At 31.9% G+C, this 21,294-nt stretch overlaps 1 protein-coding gene across 1 annotated transcript; it reads left to right on the plus strand.

Annotated features, from left to right (window-relative positions):
• Positions 1 to 958: 958 nt before the first annotated feature.
• LOC139513325 (transcription factor SPT20 homolog) lies at positions 959 to 21,043 on the plus strand. The gene is made up of 2 exons (XM_071301715.1): positions 959 to 1,152; positions 18,734 to 21,043. Exons 1-2 carry the CDS (start codon positions 1,141 to 1,143, stop codon positions 20,537 to 20,539), a joined length of 1,818 nt encoding a protein of 605 aa, XP_071157816.1. The 5' UTR covers positions 959 to 1,140; the 3' UTR covers positions 20,540 to 21,043.
• The last annotated feature ends 251 nt before the right edge of the window (positions 21,044 to 21,294 follow it).

Consider the following 21,294-nt stretch of genomic DNA (forward strand, 5'->3'; position numbering starts at 1 on the left):
AATGGAACCCAATCAGAAAAGTTCGGATTGTTAATGGAAAGAACATCGTTAATATATTTGAATGTGAAAATTAAATGGTCTTTGATTTTCTTTTTTTTGCAAATGTCTAAAGGAACTACGACTCATATCAAAGATATTTTTTTTTAACAAAACCGGGATGAGAATAGGTGTTCCATAACAGTAAACAGATCAAGCTCCATAATTAACACCTGTAGCGGTAGCAGAGCATTCAGTTATAAGTCTCATTCGGTGATGCCATAATCGAGCAAAAGACGTAATTGTATAAATTATCAAATGTTAATTTCTGTGTCATTTGGTCTCTTGTGGAGAGTTGTCTCATGGTTAGTCAATGTCGTTAAACACCCCCTAGAAGTAGTTTAGTTAATTATTCACTCTAAATATTTGGCAACCTAATCAATCTTGCGAAATATTCGGGTGTGCGATTGTCAGCCTATTTATCTCACCGCACACTGGCTTGTGAAACAAAAGGGAGACTGTGTAAAAGTCAAAATTAAAGGATATGGAGCAAATTGAATAGTTCATGCAACAATGCACTTAACATACCGATACTTTATCTCCTTTCATTGTTTGAAAGTTTCTTTTAGTTTTTGGTATCTATGAGAGTCACCAAATTGTAAGGAACAAGTATCGTAGTAGTAAGTTGATATACTTATTCAACAGAAGTGATTATTTTATTACACGTAAAGGTCAATTTTAAAACGGAATTTCTTTCTTTTAGTATAAAATATTAAGAATCATACTACAATGATTAATAAATTATTTGTTTATGATACAGGTGCATTATCTTATTTGACATATTATCTCATAATAGATGAAGGTACTATCCTAAAACATCTTTATCTATGTATTAATAATACAAAATGCCAAATTCAGATCATCAAAATACATCTCGTTGTAAGAATGTCCAGGTAAAATATGACAAATTAACATCTTTTTTATTACTTATATACCGAGTACACCTGAACAGTCAACGCAGGCTATTATATTACCTGTAATATTAATATGGAGAAGCAGGAGTCCATTATCAGATAGATACTGTTTTATGATATTTGAAAAATGTCATAATTTCCAATTTTCAGCTTAGTGGAATAACGGATGTAAAAAGTTTTTGTGCGTAAAATGACAAAAATAGTAAGTATATTTTCTGTCTATTCAAACAGTTAGATAAATCTATGTAACTTTTGACTTATATGCGTGCTAAACTATTGAATGCATGCAATCAAAGTCAAATTTTTGAAGCCGTAGTATCTATGGTTTCAACGGAAGTTAATTTTCACTTCTATAGACTACCATATTCGGTCATGGCTGATCCAGATCACAATGTCGATTTGAATTTAGCTGAGTTCTTCCTCACTTCTTCGTATAACTGCTGATGTTTGTTTTTGACGAGTTTCCAATGTGGCTTTATTTATGAAACCCCACACTTTCTAAAGCGGGCGTCAATATATTGTGATGAGGGAGTCCTATCGTCTATCCGTTTAACGTTGGTATCATCAACTGCTTTCGGACCAGTTGACAGAATTTTGTAAAAATGTCATAGAATTTTTCTCTCGTGATTTTCTTTGCACCCAATGAAGATTATAGGTCACATTGGTATTCGTTTCTCCTTCTTGACCATATAATGCCATTTTACCGCACCTCCTATTTGAGTTTTTTGCTCCGAATTATTTTGGGGTTCCCCTTAGCAAATCATTCAAATTTTTCGAATAGTTTATTTAGGTCAGATAACTTATCAGTATCTAGTCGTCTTGAACATGCATGACATATTTGCCACTGGACGTTAAGCAACCAACAATCAATCAATATCAGTATCTAACGAAACAAAAACTATTTGCATGCAATTTAATTGAAGCGTTTACGTGAGTTTTTAAGGATTATTTCAAATAATTGACAAAATAATCGGGATTTATGACTGTTATAAAAAATATGAAGCACCGTTTGTGCTTTATTCAAATCTAAAACTATTTGACTTATTCATTAGGAAATATCGTTTTATTTACCTGTGCAATGAATGCGCGCAAATGGAATTAATTTTATGAGATATCGTGTAAAGCACCGAACCAAAGATTTCATTCAGGCGTCGTTCCTTAACCACAAAAGACAATAACTGCTGAGCCTTCTACCTTTCTAAAAATATGAAGAAAGAAATGTAATTGATGAATTTAATTTCGTGCTCTATGAGGACAATATAGAGTATTTTAAAACTAAGTGCGACTAATTTTATTTGTTTACTCGATTGATCATGTTTGGTTTATTTTTTAGCACGTTGTAATATTTAGAATATTGGACTGAATAGATCCACAAGAGATAATAATTTGGATTACAATATGTTAAAAATTTGCTTTAAGACGAACAGAGCCGACAAATGTTTAGAGAATATGAGCCGTCAACATACATCGAAATCGCGCGACAATGGCTTGAATGTTGAACGATTATTTGTATACCAACGGTTTTGTGTTTAATTTTGATTTGAAATACACAATGTATTTTGTATGCATAGTTGATATACACTCCCACTATAAAATGATGTGAAATGTACGTGATTCCATTACATGGAGCATGTGATAAAGTAAAACATTACATTCCATTACAACTTAGTTAATTAATCTTATGACATAGATGCATGTTTTTGTTGTTTGTATCCCCATAATATTACACAAAGCACATGCATTACTAAGTAATTGTCTCCGAAAAATTGGACAAAATTAAGTGATGAATGAGGGTCTGGACGGTTGGAATTCTGTATTCTCATATGTTTAAACCTTATTTTTTTATATTCTTTATATAAAAAAACATTGTCTATTTTTTCTCAATTCTAATATTTCAACATCCCATTATTCCTATTCTTTATTTTCTGGCATATTTTCTCTATTCATTATTTTTAGGGCCAATTTTTTTTGTAACATTGGTCCTTTATTCTCTATTTTGAAAACCCCATTAAGTCATCATGAGTACAATTATAGGACTATGCAAATGACTGATCTTAAACTTAGCATCGTACAAATATAGAGCATCGTTATAATTTTCAATGTATAAGTCATTTTTAGTACGGAACGTGATAACAATACTTTCTTCAATTTTACATCTGTATTCAAATAGTAAAGGTTTCTCTATACGAAGCCAATTTTTAGTATTTGTTTAATTATCCTCAGATGTGTATTTCTATTCCTACACTGGCCTTTCGCTTTTTGTCAAACATATGAATTAAACCGAAACCAAACTGCTAAAGAAGACGATATGTATTCGTATTTTCATGAACAGTAGTTCCTCTGTAGAGGAATGAAGCAACCGGTCACTGGTACGATACCGGAGTAGCAAAATAAATAAATAAAAATATGTAGACATTTTTCATTTATAAGCTAGTGTCGCAATAGTTCACACAACTCAAATAGCATTCATTTCTATATTAAAAAATGTATATTATACATTTGTATGAGTACTATAAGTGGGTCTATGCTGCTAAACTTGACCACTGCTGGTGGACTAGACTTTACCAAGTTTTAATATTTTTGGTTATTTTGAGCTTTAAATATTTGGTTTCTGACGAAAAATGAATATAACAGTAAATTAACGATCAAAAGAAGTCTGTATATTAACATTAATCTTGCAATAATACAGAATTAAAGTATTAAGATTTAAAAAGAAAAGTTTTATCTAGACTATGGAAAGTCGTAGCCAAATGTATAGGACATTTATATGTAGCAATGAAATATACGAAAAAGGTAATATGTCACTATGGCTTCCATATACTTCAAAAGTGGCAGTCTGAATAATTCATATGCATAATCAAGTCTATATTGCAAATAAACACTACATTTTTATGTAGTTATCGTTGGTCCATGTCTGTCATATATGTTTTTCGTATATTGTTTTGTTATAAATTGAGCCGTTATTTTTCTCGTTTGGATTGTCTCATATTTATCATATCGGGGCCCTTTACAGCCGACTATACTGAGGGGGGCAAGGGGTTTAGCTGTTATGCCCGTATGGTGCATTTTAATTCTTTGTTATCTGTTATTCTGAAAATATATTTGCTGTTAGCTGTTATTGTCTTATTCTTTGTTAGCTGTTATTGGGCTTTTAGTTTTTTTGTTATCTGTTATTGTGATAATGTGTTTGCTGTTAACTGTTATCGAAAATTGGAATGTTAGCATCAAGTTTTTGAGAGCCACGAACGAACATATGAAATAAGAACAATTCTTAATATGACAAAAAGGAAACATATATATGGCCAGGAATATCTGACAAGGATCTCAATTAAGGACTAGGTCCTTACAACCAGTTAACCTATTATATTATATGGTACATAGACTTAGCTCTTTTCATAACAGAACCAAATACATTGTACAATGAAAGTTCCCACCATGTACTGGGTTCCGAAGCTGCACATAACTCATTACAAACAAAGATTTATTTCGTCTTCAAGCCATCGTTCCACTACTAAATTATGTATTCTACTTATTAGTAGACTTGGTACAATCAAAAACCTGATAAAAATTGTTCAAATAAGGCATTTGAAAATAGTGGATTAAGTTACTTTTGGAGTGTCAAAATTGGCTTGAGGTACTTGATAAATTGCATGCTTAAAATTGGGGCTTTTGATTTTTCTACCCTATATACAACTTTGCCTCATAGTCTTATTCAGAAAAAATCACACACCTCATTAAATGGGCATTTAAAAAATTCAGAATGCAAATATATATATTCAAACTCTTTTAGGTCATTTTTTAGTAGCAACAAACACAAGAACTATGTCAATTGGACCTACTTTGATACCATAACTGCCCTTGAATTTTTACTAGATATCTTTTTTGTCTCTTTGACATATTCCTCATTTTCATTCTCAATTTCATTACCATGATTATTCACTATTTAAATTACAAGCATGGGTGAGTTTCTATAACTGTACCAAAAAAAAAATGCTGAAAAAAGTATACTATAACAAATAAACAGCTACGCCATGAGCTCATGATACGCCCGTCACCTTTTTGAAATATTCAATAACTTCTCAATGCCATATCAGATATTCATAAAAGTCAATATATATCATGTATATAAACAATACACCGAAGTTTCATGAGAACTGCTGAAAACATTTTTGAGTTATTGTCCGAAAACTGGAAAATACCATCTTTTTTAATGAATCAACCCATTAACCGAATAACATAAAATCGAAAAAAAAATAAAAATCGAAAGGTTGTTTACAACAACAGATATAAACAATTCAGCAAAGTTTCATGAGAATTGCTGAAAACGTTATTGTGTTAATGTCCGAAAATTAGAAAATCCCCCCTTTTTAATAAATAAAACCCCTTACCTCGGAAACGTAAAATCTAAAATTTATAACAATTGAAAGGGAGCTCATGTCAATAGATATAAACAATTCACCAAAATTCCTTGCAAATTTGTGAAAGGATTTTTGAGATATTATCAGAAAACTGAAAGAAAAAAAAAAACACCATTTTTATTGAATAAAACCCCATTACTCATAAACTTAAAATCTAAAATTTATTAAAAACGATAGGGAGCTCACGTCAATAGATTAAACAAGTTCCCAAAGTTTTAAGTAAATTGGTTAAAGAGTGATTGAGTTAATGTCCGACATGTTGACGACAGACGGACAAGAATATGCCAAATTCATATCTAGATACATAATTCTAAAAAACATGTTCATAGAAAATGGAATTCATTACAAAGGATTATACCCGTAATAAGAAATACTGGATTTGTCAAGTCGACTCTACTTATTTAAATATTTCATTTACTGTTATCTGTTTTTGTCCATTTTAATTCCTTGTTATCTATTAAAAGCCAAATCAATTTGCTGTTTTGCTGTTATTAGGACCCCCCTTGCCCCCCCTATACTGTATGGGGGGTTTCATCATTGTTCACTTTATTTGAACTCTGGTAGATAGTTGTCTCATTTTTGTCTGTTTTGTTCTTATGCCGGACCTGCTGTTCACCATTGTACCAGGTTAATGGTTGGGCGCCTCAATCTGTATGAAGTCAGGATTATATATATAGTGGTTGTAGTTGTTGCTCTCTATAATATCTGGGTTTTTTCATTGTTTTGTCATAAATTACGCCAATACTTTGGTGTGTATATATAGTCATAATTGAAGGCTTTACGGTGACGCATTATTGCTAAATTCACGTTTTGTGGAATCTGTTGGGTAATTGTCCCATTGGCGAGGCAATAAAACAACACCCCCTTGATAAAAAAAAGTAGGCAATCCCATAGACTGCTTTGCGACGATAAAAGTATTGAACGATGACCCCGTAGTAAAGGAAATGTCACTTTCAATAATGGATTGCATTAACAAAACGTTTTTTGAGTTTTTGGTGTTGAATACTCAACGTCTACATAAACTCTCCAAAAACTGCAAAAAAAAACCACCAAACATAAAAACCTATAAAACAATATGAAGTGTATACTTTAGTTCGTGTTTGTATACCACTTGTGGTTATAAGTGAAACTTGTAGTTTTTGATTTGAATTACCTCCTTACTATTAATTGTATAAATGAATTCTCAAAATTGACATAACTACATCATAAACAATTAACGATTGAAACAGTTTCTTGTTTTCATAAAATAAGTCATATCCATTCATGTATCCATACCACATCTTCTACCTTCTCTTATTTATATGTGAATAATTCGTCAAGTCACAAATAGTATTATGTACTGTAAATAGTAGAGACTCAATGATATCTGCAAAAAAATTCATTATAAATCTCTTAATTTCGTTTAAGAGACTAAATTACAGCTATTATAACATAGTTTGTCTGGTTGGTTCTTTTTACACTAACGGACAATGACATTTCCCACAAAAAATGCAATGATGTTTCCCCCAAAAAAGCAATGAAGTTTTTTTTTTCAAAAAGAGCAATGATGTTTCACAAAACATTTTCTGTAAATAAAAGGAGATAGTAAGAAAGCAAATAAGTAAAACATATTTATATAAAGTTATCATATATACATTCAACTCAGAACATGAACCGACTGATATATAATAACAAAACAGAATCAATCATAGAAACACACGAAATCCATGTCATGCCATGTCGTGGTATACATCAATGAGACAGAAACACCAATAACAAAATAACTTGTGTGGTCAACATGCGATCTGCATCGATATAGCTAGGCATTTAGCATTCGTTGTTGGCATGACATGACATGACCTTTGTTACAACTGGATACTTATATTGCATAACACATTAAGCACATCATAGCCTCTGTCATTTATGTATGTAGGGGCGGGGTATCATTATGTGAGCTTAGTTCACCGTACGTCTAGTTATTGTGTGGTTTATGTTGGATTTTGTTGTATGTGTATTCCACATTAGACATTTGTATCCGCTTCTACTCCTAAGCCAATCATAGACTCGTCCAGTGCGTTGTATGAGTTCTTTTTTGTAACTAACCAATTTCATGTTTCTGATAGAATCAATAAAAATTCTTTGAAAAGTTAGCCCTTTTTCTCACCTGAATAAACAAAGTCATACTTTCAAAATAAGACGCATAAATTACTATTATTGTATAGCAATATAATATTTCCCACAGAAAGTAACCAAAAGTTAGCGTGCAATAAATTCCAATATTGCACTAGTGCAATAAATCTTCAAAATTCATGACGTCATCAACGACAAAATCTTAGTTAAAACCAATTTTTCTTTTTAAATATTATATTGCTATACAATAAAAGGGTTATTGCATGAATATTGGGGAATATTGTCCCTCGTAGAACATATATTGCACTCGCAAGCTCGTGCAATATAAAATTCTACTCGGGACAATATTCCCCAATATTCATGCAATAACCCTATAATATAAAAATACATATTAATTACCGGAGAAAAGGGTTTCCACATTCATCTAGATGATTTAGATATAGCAAATTAAATTAGTTATGTAAAAAAATGTATAAAAAAATGAAAAATACGTTTTGTTTCACGGTAGACAATTAATTGTTGATGGTATTTTACGTTTCCCTGAATGTTCATTTATTATTATACATTTTTTGCCCAAGACAAATAGCAGGTGTGTTGTGTCATTGACTGATTAAATAAATAAAGGCAACAGTAGTATACCGCTGTTCAAAACTCATAAATCCATGGACAAAAAACAAAATCGGGGTAACAAACTAAAACTGAGGGAAACGAATATTGTCCTTTATTGTTGTCAGTTTATACAGCAGAAAAGACGGCATAACTAACAATAAAGATACCAGGATTCAATAAATTGAGCTACCCGGAAAGACTAAAAAAACTTAAGCTGCCAACATTGTCATATAGAAGGGTCCGAGGGGACATGATTGAGACATACAAGATACTTAACGGTTAATACGATCCAGAAACGAGTTCATTCCTTAAATTAATTTCAAACACCGAAAATAGGCATAGCACAAGAGTAAATAGTAATAAAATCATTCACCAACGATTCAAAACAAGTCTGGGGAAAAACAGTTTTTCTGTAAGAATTGCCAAATTATGGAACAAGTTACCAGATACTAAAAGTAACAAAAGCGCTATCTACAAACGCATTTAAAAATAGATTAGATAAGTACTGGGAATACGAAGAAATCTATTATTCTGATTATCGAGCTGAAATAACCGGAAGCAGCATCAGAAATAATGGAGACAATAATCAATCATATGAGTCTGGTGAAGAGGAACCGTGAGGATCCTGTACCGGAAAACATCATTAAGTATCATTAAGTATACTAATAAGATATAATTACGAGGGGAGATTTGTTTTTAAAGATTTCAGAAGGAAAAGTAAATTGCCATCAATACTTCTGTCTAAGGAATGAGAATTTATAAAAAAAACAGAAAAAACAAGTTTTTACCATCAATTGGGTATGTGTAGGGTATTAGAGTACGAATGAGTCTCTAGAAAGCACGAACACATGTTCATTGAACTAGTAAATGTATGACTGTAATCTAGTGTAACTGTAATATGACTATAATCTAGTGTAACTGTAATATGACTATAATCTAGTGTAACTGTAATATGACTATAATCTAGTGTAACTGTAATATGACTATAATCTAGTGTAACTGTAATATGACTATAATCTAGTGTAACTGTTATATGACTATAACACAGTGAAACATGTTCTACTTATGATAGCATTTTTTTTTCTTCAAATTCCCAAATTCAAAAACAATAAATGACAAAATATAGGTAACATTTTAAAGTTTAACAATCGAATTGAAGAAATTCTGTTCAAACAGGCACACTGCTTTAGTTTTGACGGTGTAACTGTTTATATATAAGAACTCGAGTATGTATACAATTAAATACACAAAGCATACTTATAATATACACGGGGAAATTAGATATAGAAACAATACAATTTATCTGTGTGGTTTATTTTCGTTTTTAGTTATTTATTGTATCTGTCAAAAAATATCCGTAAACGTCTTTTACAACTTAATTTACTGACATTTGTTGACACTTTTGACATTTGAAGCAAACGAAGATACTGTTCATTTAGGTCAACAATTATGAGGAAATCTAAAAAAACGTGAATGTTTGTGCTATTCTGTGTCAAACAAGTGGTGCAAAAAGAGAAAAGTGATTCGACAAATGTTTTTTTTTTCATTTTAAAGATCGTATGAATGTCAAATTCGTTTCGTAGAACAAGGAACCTATCTTTTGTTATATACTGTTCCCAATTAAAATCGAAAAGCAATTGTTATTTTGATAAAAAAAAAAATCGTCATTATGATGATATAGATAGTTGTTAATTGATGTAATTAATGTAATTTGAATTTGAGCAGTTATTGTTCTTGATGGATATGCTAGAGGGCTAAAAATGGTTTATTCATCTTCTTACATAACTTACCAATCTTAAATTTAAACATTGTTCAAGAAGGTCTGCTTGAAGATTCACGGTAGTTCGTAGTGGCGAACAAAACAAAGAGTCTTGCAAATTAAAATTGTATAGAAAAACACTTTTTTTCTAACGTGTATAGCATTCACAATGAAATGCTTTATCATGACTATTTACGAAGGGATTTACGAATGTTGCATCCCAACATGTCGGTAAATGAAAATAACCCAAACTCAAAATAAGTTAATTTGAATCTATCTAAAGCAGAATGATGACGTGGTTTGGTCAGAACAGAAACTTGTTTTTATCTCATAATGACAGTTATATCATACAACATTTTAATAACGAGAAATTAATCGTACTTTCACTTAATGTTACGGTACCATCAGTATATGCAGCATTTAACAGTGATCGTTGCTCAACGGTAATATAACAATTTGTGTTTTCTAGATTTGCAAGGTCATGTTACAATTGAAGTTGATGTTGGGGATTTCGTATACAAGTGTTTTGCCTTTTGGTCAATGAATACATAATCGAATGCATTTCTCGAGTCAGGAGCATGTAATTCAGTGATTATTCGTCTATGATATTTGTTTTTTCGTTTATTTGTTTTTTAATCAGGTAGGTTTTTTTTCTCATTTGGATTGTTGCACATTAACATGTCGAGGACTTTTATGACTAGCTATAAGGTATTGGTTTTGATCATTGTCGAAGTCCAAACGGTGATCTACAGTTGCTTAAATTCGCTCTTCATTTTGACTCTGCTGAATACTTGTCTCATTGTCAATCATAACACATCTTAATTTAATTGAAGTTCATAAGACGATTTGAACATATAGCAGTTAAACAATGAGGACGTCCATTTGAACTGTAACTGTGGATTGAATCTGGCTAGGTCAGCACATCTAATTTCTGTTTTGCACACAAACGTTTCCTGGATTTTGTTTGCGGCACATTTCATTTACATGTCCTTACATAGACGGTATTCTCCAGTTCTTATCAAGCCAGGATAATCGCCTCCCAAATCTACAAGATCCCCCAGAAATCTAGATTTTCGTCCTGTTACTATGGACTACCATCATGTCAAGTTATTCCAATGTGATATCTTTTTGAAAATATTGTATTCTTTATTGTGTGGTAATAATGAAAAGAGCAGCATTACGAAATAGTTGTAAACGAACATATTGATTAATTATAACGCTCCAATAAAATTCTCATTAAAAAGTTAAGGATTGATTGTTAAAATTCTTCATGATATCACAAAATAATATGTCGACTCCATAATGTCTAGTTCGTCGTGTTGTGTGTTTCTTTTGAGATTGTAAGTAAACAAATAACCGATTTGATGACAACGTCTAAACTTACAGCTTTGGTATTTGTCATTCTTGTGTTTTTGTTAATTTTTGTCTTGTTAATTACTAATTGATTATTTTTTTTACCATTGGATTGGTAACTATCAAATAAAATGTCCTGTTACTACTTAATCAGACGAACAGTTATTGAGTTTTTCGTAGATTTATACTTCCTTCAATAAAAAAAACCACCATGATTACGGTTTCTTTCTTTATTTAATCAATGGTAATTTCTGTTTATATATTAGATGAAATGTCCAGCTTTCATCCATTTATTACAAAGCATGACAATGTTGCATTGTCGATAAAAAAACAAATCTTAACATTTATAACCCATACAGTTGTTGTCCCGCCACATAGCTAGTAGCTTTTTATTTACACGTGGCTAGAATTTAAATAAGATTCAATTAATAGTTTTGTTTACTTTATTAAACAGCTTTGAAGTGCTTTATTTGCATGTCAAGGCAAACTTTTCAACTTTTAATTACTAAATAAAAACATTACTGTTGTTGTTGCTAATTACAAAAATATTATGTAAAAGTTAACATGCTTTTTGATTGTTTTGCTGCATTATTTTGTCATTATGCTATAATTAATACTAGAACACACCCGCGAAATCGCGGGCATCCTGCAGAGCGTAGTTTAAAGTATGTAAAGTGTTGTTGGAAGAATTTTGTAAAATATTGAATGACTGGAGAATTTCAGCAAAAGTATCTTAAGTCATATATAGGTTATTTGGGACAGGAAAATGCTTCTTTTTTTTTTTTATCCCTCCTCCTTTATTTCCAAAATTCCCAATTTTTGGTTTTCTATCAATTTCAATATGAACATAGTTTTCATTTAGTATGTTATGAACATTTAAGTAAGGAGCCTGTAATTCAGTGGCTGTCGTTTGTTTATGTGTTACATATTTGTTTTTCGTTCACTTTTTGTACATATTTTAAGGTCGCTAGTTTTCTGGTTTGAATTGTTTTACATTGTCAGTTCGGGGCCTTTTGAAGCTGAGTATGCGGCATGGGCTTTGCTCGTTGTTGAAGGTCGTACGGTGACCTGTAGTTGTTAATTTTTGTGTCATATTGGTCTCTTGTAGAGAGTTGTCTCAACATGGCAATCATACCACATCTTCTTTTTTTTGTAATCAATGAATTTTGTAAAAGATTTAATGACTGGAGAATTTCAGAAAAGGTATCAAAAGTTCACATGAATATTTTTAGCGCTTATCTGTATATTATGAACATTCATTACTATATAAATATAGTGTATTTACTTTCAATTCTAAGTTTACTAATCGATCCATGGTGGTCATTGATATAGTATACAGACCCTCTTTATTTAATAAACTCTGTGACCGCCGTGGATAGTTATCTTGAAAATGATAGCAGATAGAATTCTGAAAATACACTTTATTCTTTGTATATGTATGTTTAAAGTATACAGAAAAACGTAAACCGGAAGTCTAATATGACTTAAAATTTTGTCCAATGACGGGACAATATCCGGATGCCTTTTTTCTCGTTTTTCTCCCAAAATAACTCAATCTGAATAATCATATGAATGGATGACAAATGCAACTATGCACTGTACCTATAGGACACAGAGGCGTGTTGATTAATTTATTGTGGAAAGGAGAGAAGCGACACCAAAAATGAGGTCTTCTCGTTTAATAGTATAGATAGAGATACATGAGGTTTTATTTCATGTTCCATTTGTAATGATAAAGTTAAATTTCCTATCTGAAAATAACGATGTCATTCCAGACTTTCCATTGATATGACTTCTAAACATTCCTTATATTTTTTACACAAATTCATTATGTAAAGTATTTGAAATATCAACTATTTTCCTAATGAACTCGTCGTCATTTTGTTTTATTGTTGGAACGCCAAAAAAATATGCTGAACTTTAACTTCTACTTCATTGAGTATCTTATACAAATGATTTTTTTTTAAAACAGTAAAAGACGGCTGTTTTCTTTCAATCGCAGGCAAACAACCAGGCATTTGGTTTGCAAAACAGTTTAGTTTTTTTTATTTAACATTTTACATGTATGATCTCTGACGACAGCTTTAGCTGATATTTTAAAATTTAAGCAACAACTAGTCCTTTATTTGGACAATTCTAAACACGTTCTGTAAACAAATCACCCATGTTTGTTCTGTTGTCTGGATTCTGAATAGCTGACATATTTATAATGTAATTCTTATCGCGAATCGAACAAGTGTAGACTTGGGGTGGGGAGGTGTGGCCGGATTGCTTCTTTAGATTTGTAGATACTCAGACGACCGTAAGCGAGTGTGCTAGGGAAGAACTTCTTTAGCTTAGTCAGTTAGAGCGCCAACGTGTATCACAGAGGTCCCGGATTTGATCTCGGGAGAGACAATGTGATTTTTTCTTTATAGCCATGCTCTCCGGTGCTCTTTCTCTGGTTCCGACAAATTACGGTAATACTCACACCTCATAATGAAAAAAGTCACATTTCAATATCATTTTGAGTTTGAACCTACAAATGCATGTGTATATTGACTTTAATATAAAAAAATTAGAAAATGCAAGAAGAGACAACGGCTTTTGTTTTTAGCTAAAATTGTAAAGGTCTTTGTGTGCATTCATACGTATAATTAGATTCTTTCCCTAAAAGTAAAAATAAGTTGAATTCCGACACTAGAAGTTAAACAGACGAAAATATAGACAAATAAAATATATAAGAAGCATCAGAAAGCATTATACATTATTAGACTATTTCACTATTTACCGGCTTTGTAACAACATGAGCAGCACGACGGGTGCCACATGTTGATCAGGATCTGCTCCTCTTTTCGGAGCACCTGAAATCTCCCATAGTTTTAAGTTAGGTCCGTGTTGTTTTTGTACCCCTATTTGTGACATTTTGTTCACGCATCATTGTCAATATAATGAGAGATTAAGCGCTAAAAAACCAGTTTCAATCCACCATTTTCTATATTTGAAAATGCCTGTACCAAGTCCGGAACATGACAGTTCGTTTGATGTAACAGAATTTAGCATGCACACTTTATATCAAGTTGTCTTAGAATACGACATGAACAATATATGATTGAAGTATATTTTCAAATTTAATGAATTTGTACATCATTAATATTTTATTATATACCCCTTTTTACCTGAGTTTACCTGTAAGATAAATGCGCGCAAATGTAATCAAAAGCTGCGCGCAAACGTAAAACATTTAAATCCCCAAATGCGCGCAAATGTAGTGCGCCCCCACATGTTGAGCAGGATCTGCTCCTCTTTTCGGAGCACCTGAAATCTCCCATAGTTTTAAGTTAGGTCCGTGTTGTTTTTGTACCCCTATTTGTGACATTTTGTTCACGCATCATTGTCAATATAATGAGAAATTTAGCGCTATAAAACCAGTTTCAATCCACCATTTGTACCAAGTCCGGAATATGACAGTTCGTTTGATGTATTTTATCTTTTGATTTTGCCATTTGATAAGGGACTTTCCATTTTCCTCGGATTTCAGTAAATTTGTGATTTTACTTTTTTTTGTAACCATGAGATTAATTATTTCACAATGAACAAGCATGATACATAGTAAAGTTTTGACTTAAAGCTGTGTTTTATTTCAGAGAATCTCTAAATATATTTATTTTTAAGTTAATTGCGTAATACATGTATATCTTCTTGGTTTTAATAGTAACTATAAAAAAATACCTATCCTATCTTTAAATGACATTTGATGTACCATACTTCCAAATACTTGATCAGTTTTATTACGCATTTACTGTCAACATAAAAGGTATGATCACGCCATAACCGTGGTGTTATTTTGTCGTTTATATTGCGATGACGAAACATATCACATATTTCATACTATCAAGAGAGTACCACCATGTATAAAGTACAGATACAAATCCTATTAGAAATGTATCTTGTACTGGACAAAATAGACAAGCATAGATTACATTGTGTACCTGCATAGTTATGTGACAGAAATATTTTTCTTTTGTATTCTAGTTTATAAAGCAAATGACCACATATTCATGGTTTCCTATGATTTTGTGGATTTTGCTATGGTGACGTATTTCTCCGCTCTCTTGTATTTAATTGTCTTTCCTGGAAATGTATCGTATCGCACTCGAAGCAGTGGTAACCAGTTGAACGATTCGTACCCGGTTTAAGGCAGTTCCTTTATAATATTGAATTTTATTTCATCTTTTTGTGTGATAAAATTTATACGAGTAATGTTATTGGTATTGAGAAAGAATATACATACCGTAGTGTATATGTAATTATTATTTAGCATTTAAGAATTGAATGCTTCTTTTTGTATCTTCATTGGGGTGTTAAAGCGTTGACCGAAGTACATTGTGTATGAAGCGCGGAAGCGCTTCATTCTAAAAATGTGCGCACGGTCAACGCTTTTACCATAGTGTTATCATGAATGATAAGTTTTATTGTGTAATGAAATTGCTTACAGAATAACACGTGATGTGCAGTTAGCCAATCAGAATAACGTATTATAATGAAACATACAAATGCAGTATTGAATGCTACATATCTCATTTCAATGTATAAATCGTCGCAATCTAGCAGTCAATATTATAGTCTACAAAAATATCTATATATTTTTTTTTGTGAACCCGTTTTTTTTGTAAATATATGATTTAAGAATTTTTTAGTTATGAGTAAGTTCGAAGAGTACTGCAAAAAAATAATTTATATATGGATGTATGATTGAGTCGGAATACTCCCATTATCATATACACATAATTGAATACATTATTTATGTCGTTTCAAAACACATATACCTCATTTTAAAGGGGGAATAAAACGAATAAAGTCAGTAGTTAGTCATGTGCGTCACCATTTCATCCAAATTGTTCGAATGTAAACAATGATAACAAATCTAAACACTGTTTTCATTATATCTTCCATTGCTGAGTAAGACTTCTGAAATAGTCAAAGATCGGCTTATTAATAAGTTATTAATGAAATAAATTATCATAATGAATAGAATAAATAGGGTAATTATTGTATCATTTTTTCATAAATAAGTAATTTTTATTCATAAATTGTTTTATACTACATTTTATGGCATAAATGTGTCGAAGTTTTGTTATGCGAAACTAATAAATGCGTCAAATCTTCACAATTATACATATAACATTGCGACTTACTTTTACTTAATATCTATCCTTCATATAAAGCGAATACATATTTAACACTTCAAACGTTGTTCGGATAAATATAAGAAGATGTGGTATGAATGCCAATGAGACAACTCTCCACCCAAGTCACAATTTGTAAAAGAAAACACTTTATAGGTCAAAGTGCCGGGTCTTCAACACGGAACCTTGGCTCACACCGAACAGTAAGTTATATAGGGCCCCAAAAAATTCCCATGTTAAAAACGCATATTTTAACAACTTTTTACTCCATTGATATAAACTTGCTCTTATCCATGTGATATTGAACCGAGGATAGCTTATAAATTATGCTTGTTCTCTATTATAATGACTTGGCATATTTCAAAACAAAGCGTATGCTATATAAATGTTCCAGTGAATTTATAAAATCGGTAACAGTTACTGTAATTTTGTAATGTCCCTGATTTTACAAATTCACTGTAACAAATAATGTTAATACCATTTAAGGATGTACTAAGGTGAGGTTAGGTGATAATTAATAAATTAAGAATTTAAAATTGATACTTTAATCTGGTAGAGCATTCTTTAAGGATAAAAATAAGCTAAAAATATTGAGAGGTCATGGACCTCCTTTTCGAGATATTTGAGATTTAAAATATGACGGGAAAAGGCTGACTCGGACTTTTACCTTATATTTGCATTGGTATTATTTGGGTCTCAAAAAAGAGGAAAGAAAATCAAGAATCTTTTAAAATTTTGGTAAATGACCTTTCATGTGCTATTAAGTCTTATATGAAAAAATAATTAAGTGTTATGGGGCAAAATATTTTACTTTGAATTGTATGGAAAAACACCAAGGAGTCCGAACATTTGACACGAATTCCAAAACCTCACCTAAGTACATCCTTAACAATAGATTCCAAAGAGAAATTAGGTATTGAGTAATCTGTATGATCATTTGATTCATACTATTTACTAAGATTGTTAAATGAGTTTCTTTAAAAGCTTTTGCAAGATCTTTTACTCTTTTTTGTACTAAATATCTGTTTATAGGATAAAGATTTATAGATAAAGATTTATAAAAGCAAAAAGTAATTTACATAATACAGCTTAACCTTCCTGTTCACATGTATGTGATGTGGGTTTTTTTTTCGTTTATTAAAATCATTGTCTTTAAGTATCAGCTGGCGTATTTAAATCACAATTTTTGCGGCGTATTCGTGTCAGAGGGTTTTTCTACACTATATAATTCACAATGACATACCATTTCACAACTTGATATTTTTTCAAACTTCTGTAATTAGAGAAAATTTTACTGAAATCTTCTGATATGGAAACTCTAATCGATCTTGTAAACATTTAATCTTAACCAACTAGCTTTTGGGAACGGTAGTGAATAATTAAAAAAAAATATTACACAGAAAACAACAGATTTAGCACCAAGGTTGAGATGAACTCAGGTTCAAGGGTCAACAGTTCTGTTCCACTAGTTACATTCTAAAGTTGCTATAATAACTGTATTTTCTTATATTTGACAACAGATGTATAGTTCATAGCTATTTAAAACCATCGATAATAAGCACTTTCAGTAAAGTCAAACATACCAAAGTTATTCTGTGTTTGATACACTTTTATTTCATTGGCTTTTATGGGAAACTTGTAATGAGTCCATTGCTCAGTACAGTTTTGATCATATTAGTTCATCTTTCTAGTTATTTACCTAGATCAAACCTTTTTGAATGACTTGTTTCCTTTGTAAGTGTTAAACTTTACGGTCTTTACAATGCAATTTAGATAGTCAATGTATTTCTTAGTGGTCTTTTGTTTTTTGATTTACTATAGTTGGATACATTTACTATTTATCACATCTTCTTGTGTTCACATCGGGTAGGTGACCATGGGGTGGGCATAGACCGAATATGGATAATTTATTGTGAACAACAGAAAAGTAAAACATAAGAAAGTGTTTTCGTGATACAAACAAAGTAATAGGCTGCATAAAAACTAACATTTATTTGCACTGTATAACCTTATAATGTAACGTAATTATAAATGTGAATGATTTGCAACTATATATGCTTATATTGTATTTTTTTTCTATTTGTAACTGACTAGACAATTAGTTGGATTATATCATAATTTATAAATGTATTTTTTGAAGACAAATTAAACTAACAAGTACTAACAAAATTTATTATATACTACTAACGGTTAACGAGGCCGGGATAAGGTACCGGTATTTGATGTATCCACTAACAAATGTGAAAAACTATTAATAAAACATGATTTAACTTTAAAAAAAAAATAACCTTATAATGTAATATCTATATATACAAGTACATGTATCAACACATACCATTCTTAACATTTCTTCTTTTCTCTTTTTAGGTCGCCAGTATGGATACAATTTTGTTTTTATGTATAGTAACTTTATCAGTATTATTGCAATGCTCTGCGAACCATTTATCAGGGAGCTATTATAGGCGTTATCCATATAATATGCCACCACGACCATCAACACCAAAACCCAAACCAACAACAACTTCCACAACAACCACAACAGCTGCAGGGGAGTATGAGCCCCCTGAAATGGAAGGAGTTACATCGACAACAACGACAGCTAAACCGACGGTCAAAACGACAACTAAAAAAGCACCTCATCCTTATTATCAATATCCACCGTATAATTACAATCAGCATTATCGACAACCGCCGTATAATGCGCAGCACGTCCAAGGTGGCAGTTATCCATATAGTTATCATAACGCGCACGGTGGTACTTATCCACATACTTATCAACATGGACAACAACAACAACCTTACAATCAACAAACACATACCAAACAACAAAGTCAACATCCATATAATCAACAAAACCAACAGCCACATAATCAACAAAACCAACATCCATATTATAAACAAGCAAATAATCAACAGCCACATTACCAACAGCCACATAATCAACAAAAGTTTAAACAACAGCCACATAATCAACAAGCATCTAATCAACAGCCGTATGATCAACACACAGGATACAATCCAAATGCATTGAGTAATCAGCAAAAGCAGAACCACAACCAATATCAGCAAACTACAATGAGTTATCAACAGTATCAACAAAAGTATCTTCATGGATATCAAGCAGGACAAAATCAACAACAAAGACAACAAAATCAACAACATTATTATAATCAACAACCAAGCATGCAACGTAACCAGCATCGATCAAACAGTATTCCTACGCCTCCACCGAACAAACCACGACAGCAGATGTTACCGAATAACCACCAGGTGTTTCATAATAATGTACAAGACTGGGGTCATACGGCAACTAACAAAAAACCTGAACTTTCTTTGACTGGCAAAATATCACCTGCAAGTGTGACAAGACAACAAGGATGGGGCAATGGTCCGCAAGCACCCATCAATGTTTATCAGCAGCAAACTCAGCCAATTCAGACTCAGATCTCCACAATGCAAAATATAAAAAACCAACCAATGCAAGGGTCAATCCCAACAAATTCAGCGCAACACCTAAACCAACAAGGACAAGTACAACAAAACACATATGTACCAAATGCAGTTGAACAACAAAGACAACAATTAACACCCATACAACAAGCACAGCAGGTGCCGATTACTACACAACAGGCAGCGGTGCAAAGACAAGTTCCTTTAAATGCAAATTTAATGAACCAATACGTTCAGGCAATACAGAAACTACAAGCTCAAATGAATAATATTAAACCTTCTAACCCTCCATATACCGCATTAACGGCACAACAACAATCAATCCAACAACAAAATGTCGTTGTCAAGCCTATACGACGGGAATTTCAACAACCTAGCCAGCAAAATCAATTGATCCCCGATAAACAAGCAAGTAAAGATATGTTTAGTGCGCCTATATCTGTTGCACCTAAACTAGCAGGCACACAGCAGACCAAAAGTAAAAATTCATTTAACAAAGTATTTGGAGTAACAAAACCGCCAACGACTATCAATCCGTTCATGGATTTATTTGGATTAAATAATCAAGGATTTGCAAGAACAACGGCACCAACACCTACTGTGCCTACACAAGATCCGTTCTTTTCGATGGCACAATCATTTGAGACAATGCTTAGAACTGGATATGCTGCTTCAGCACTCACTGGACAGACTCCAATGTTTTCACCATTATTCGAATTCTAAGCCAAATAGTTGTGGGAATGTGTCTTTCTACAATAAAGTGCTTTAACTATCTCTTGGAAAAAAACAGTTTGGCGTAATAGACATATACTTCGTATTTATAGGACATAAAGTATATAAACGTTTCATTACGAAATACTGAATGTTCAGATATTACTGTCCACAACACCGGTGGCAAAACAATTAGTGGTGAATTGGTCAATTTTCGGAGAACTCTGTTAAAACGTTTCAATCTCCAAAGCTGTTTTAAAACAGTTGTATAGCCATTTGATGATAACACCATGTTGTGTCGTTATAATTTATGCCAAACTATAGGAAATATTACAGAAGGGTTAAGATTTCAATCAAGCAAATCTTGATACAATCCAGAAAAGTAATATTATGCAAAGAATGTTATCCTAAAGTTTGAATGTACATATTTTGCGTTATATCAATTTTTGTACATATTGTAACAGTATTGTAGTGATGTCATGCAATCAAACTTTGTTATAAAGTATTACTGATTTTGTCTGCTTGTCATGACATTGTGCGATTACACAGTATCCATGCTATCTTATTATAATCAAGTTTCATCGAATTTCATCTTGGAAAAAAATGTTCATTTTATGTTTGGGAAAATCGGGATGTTTACAAGAATGGGTCTCGATTTTCAAAACGGGTGAATGACGCTTTCAATCAATCTAATTAAAAACCGATCTCTCATCGCTCCCGTTTTCTGATATGTCGCGTGGGAGATCTAACGAAACCCGCTTTGAGGT

Source organism: Mytilus edulis, chromosome 2 (assembly GCF_963676685.1).
Source record: "Mytilus edulis chromosome 2, xbMytEdul2.2, whole genome shotgun sequence".
Classification (NCBI taxonomy): Eukaryota; Metazoa; Mollusca; class Bivalvia; order Mytilida; family Mytilidae; genus Mytilus; species Mytilus edulis.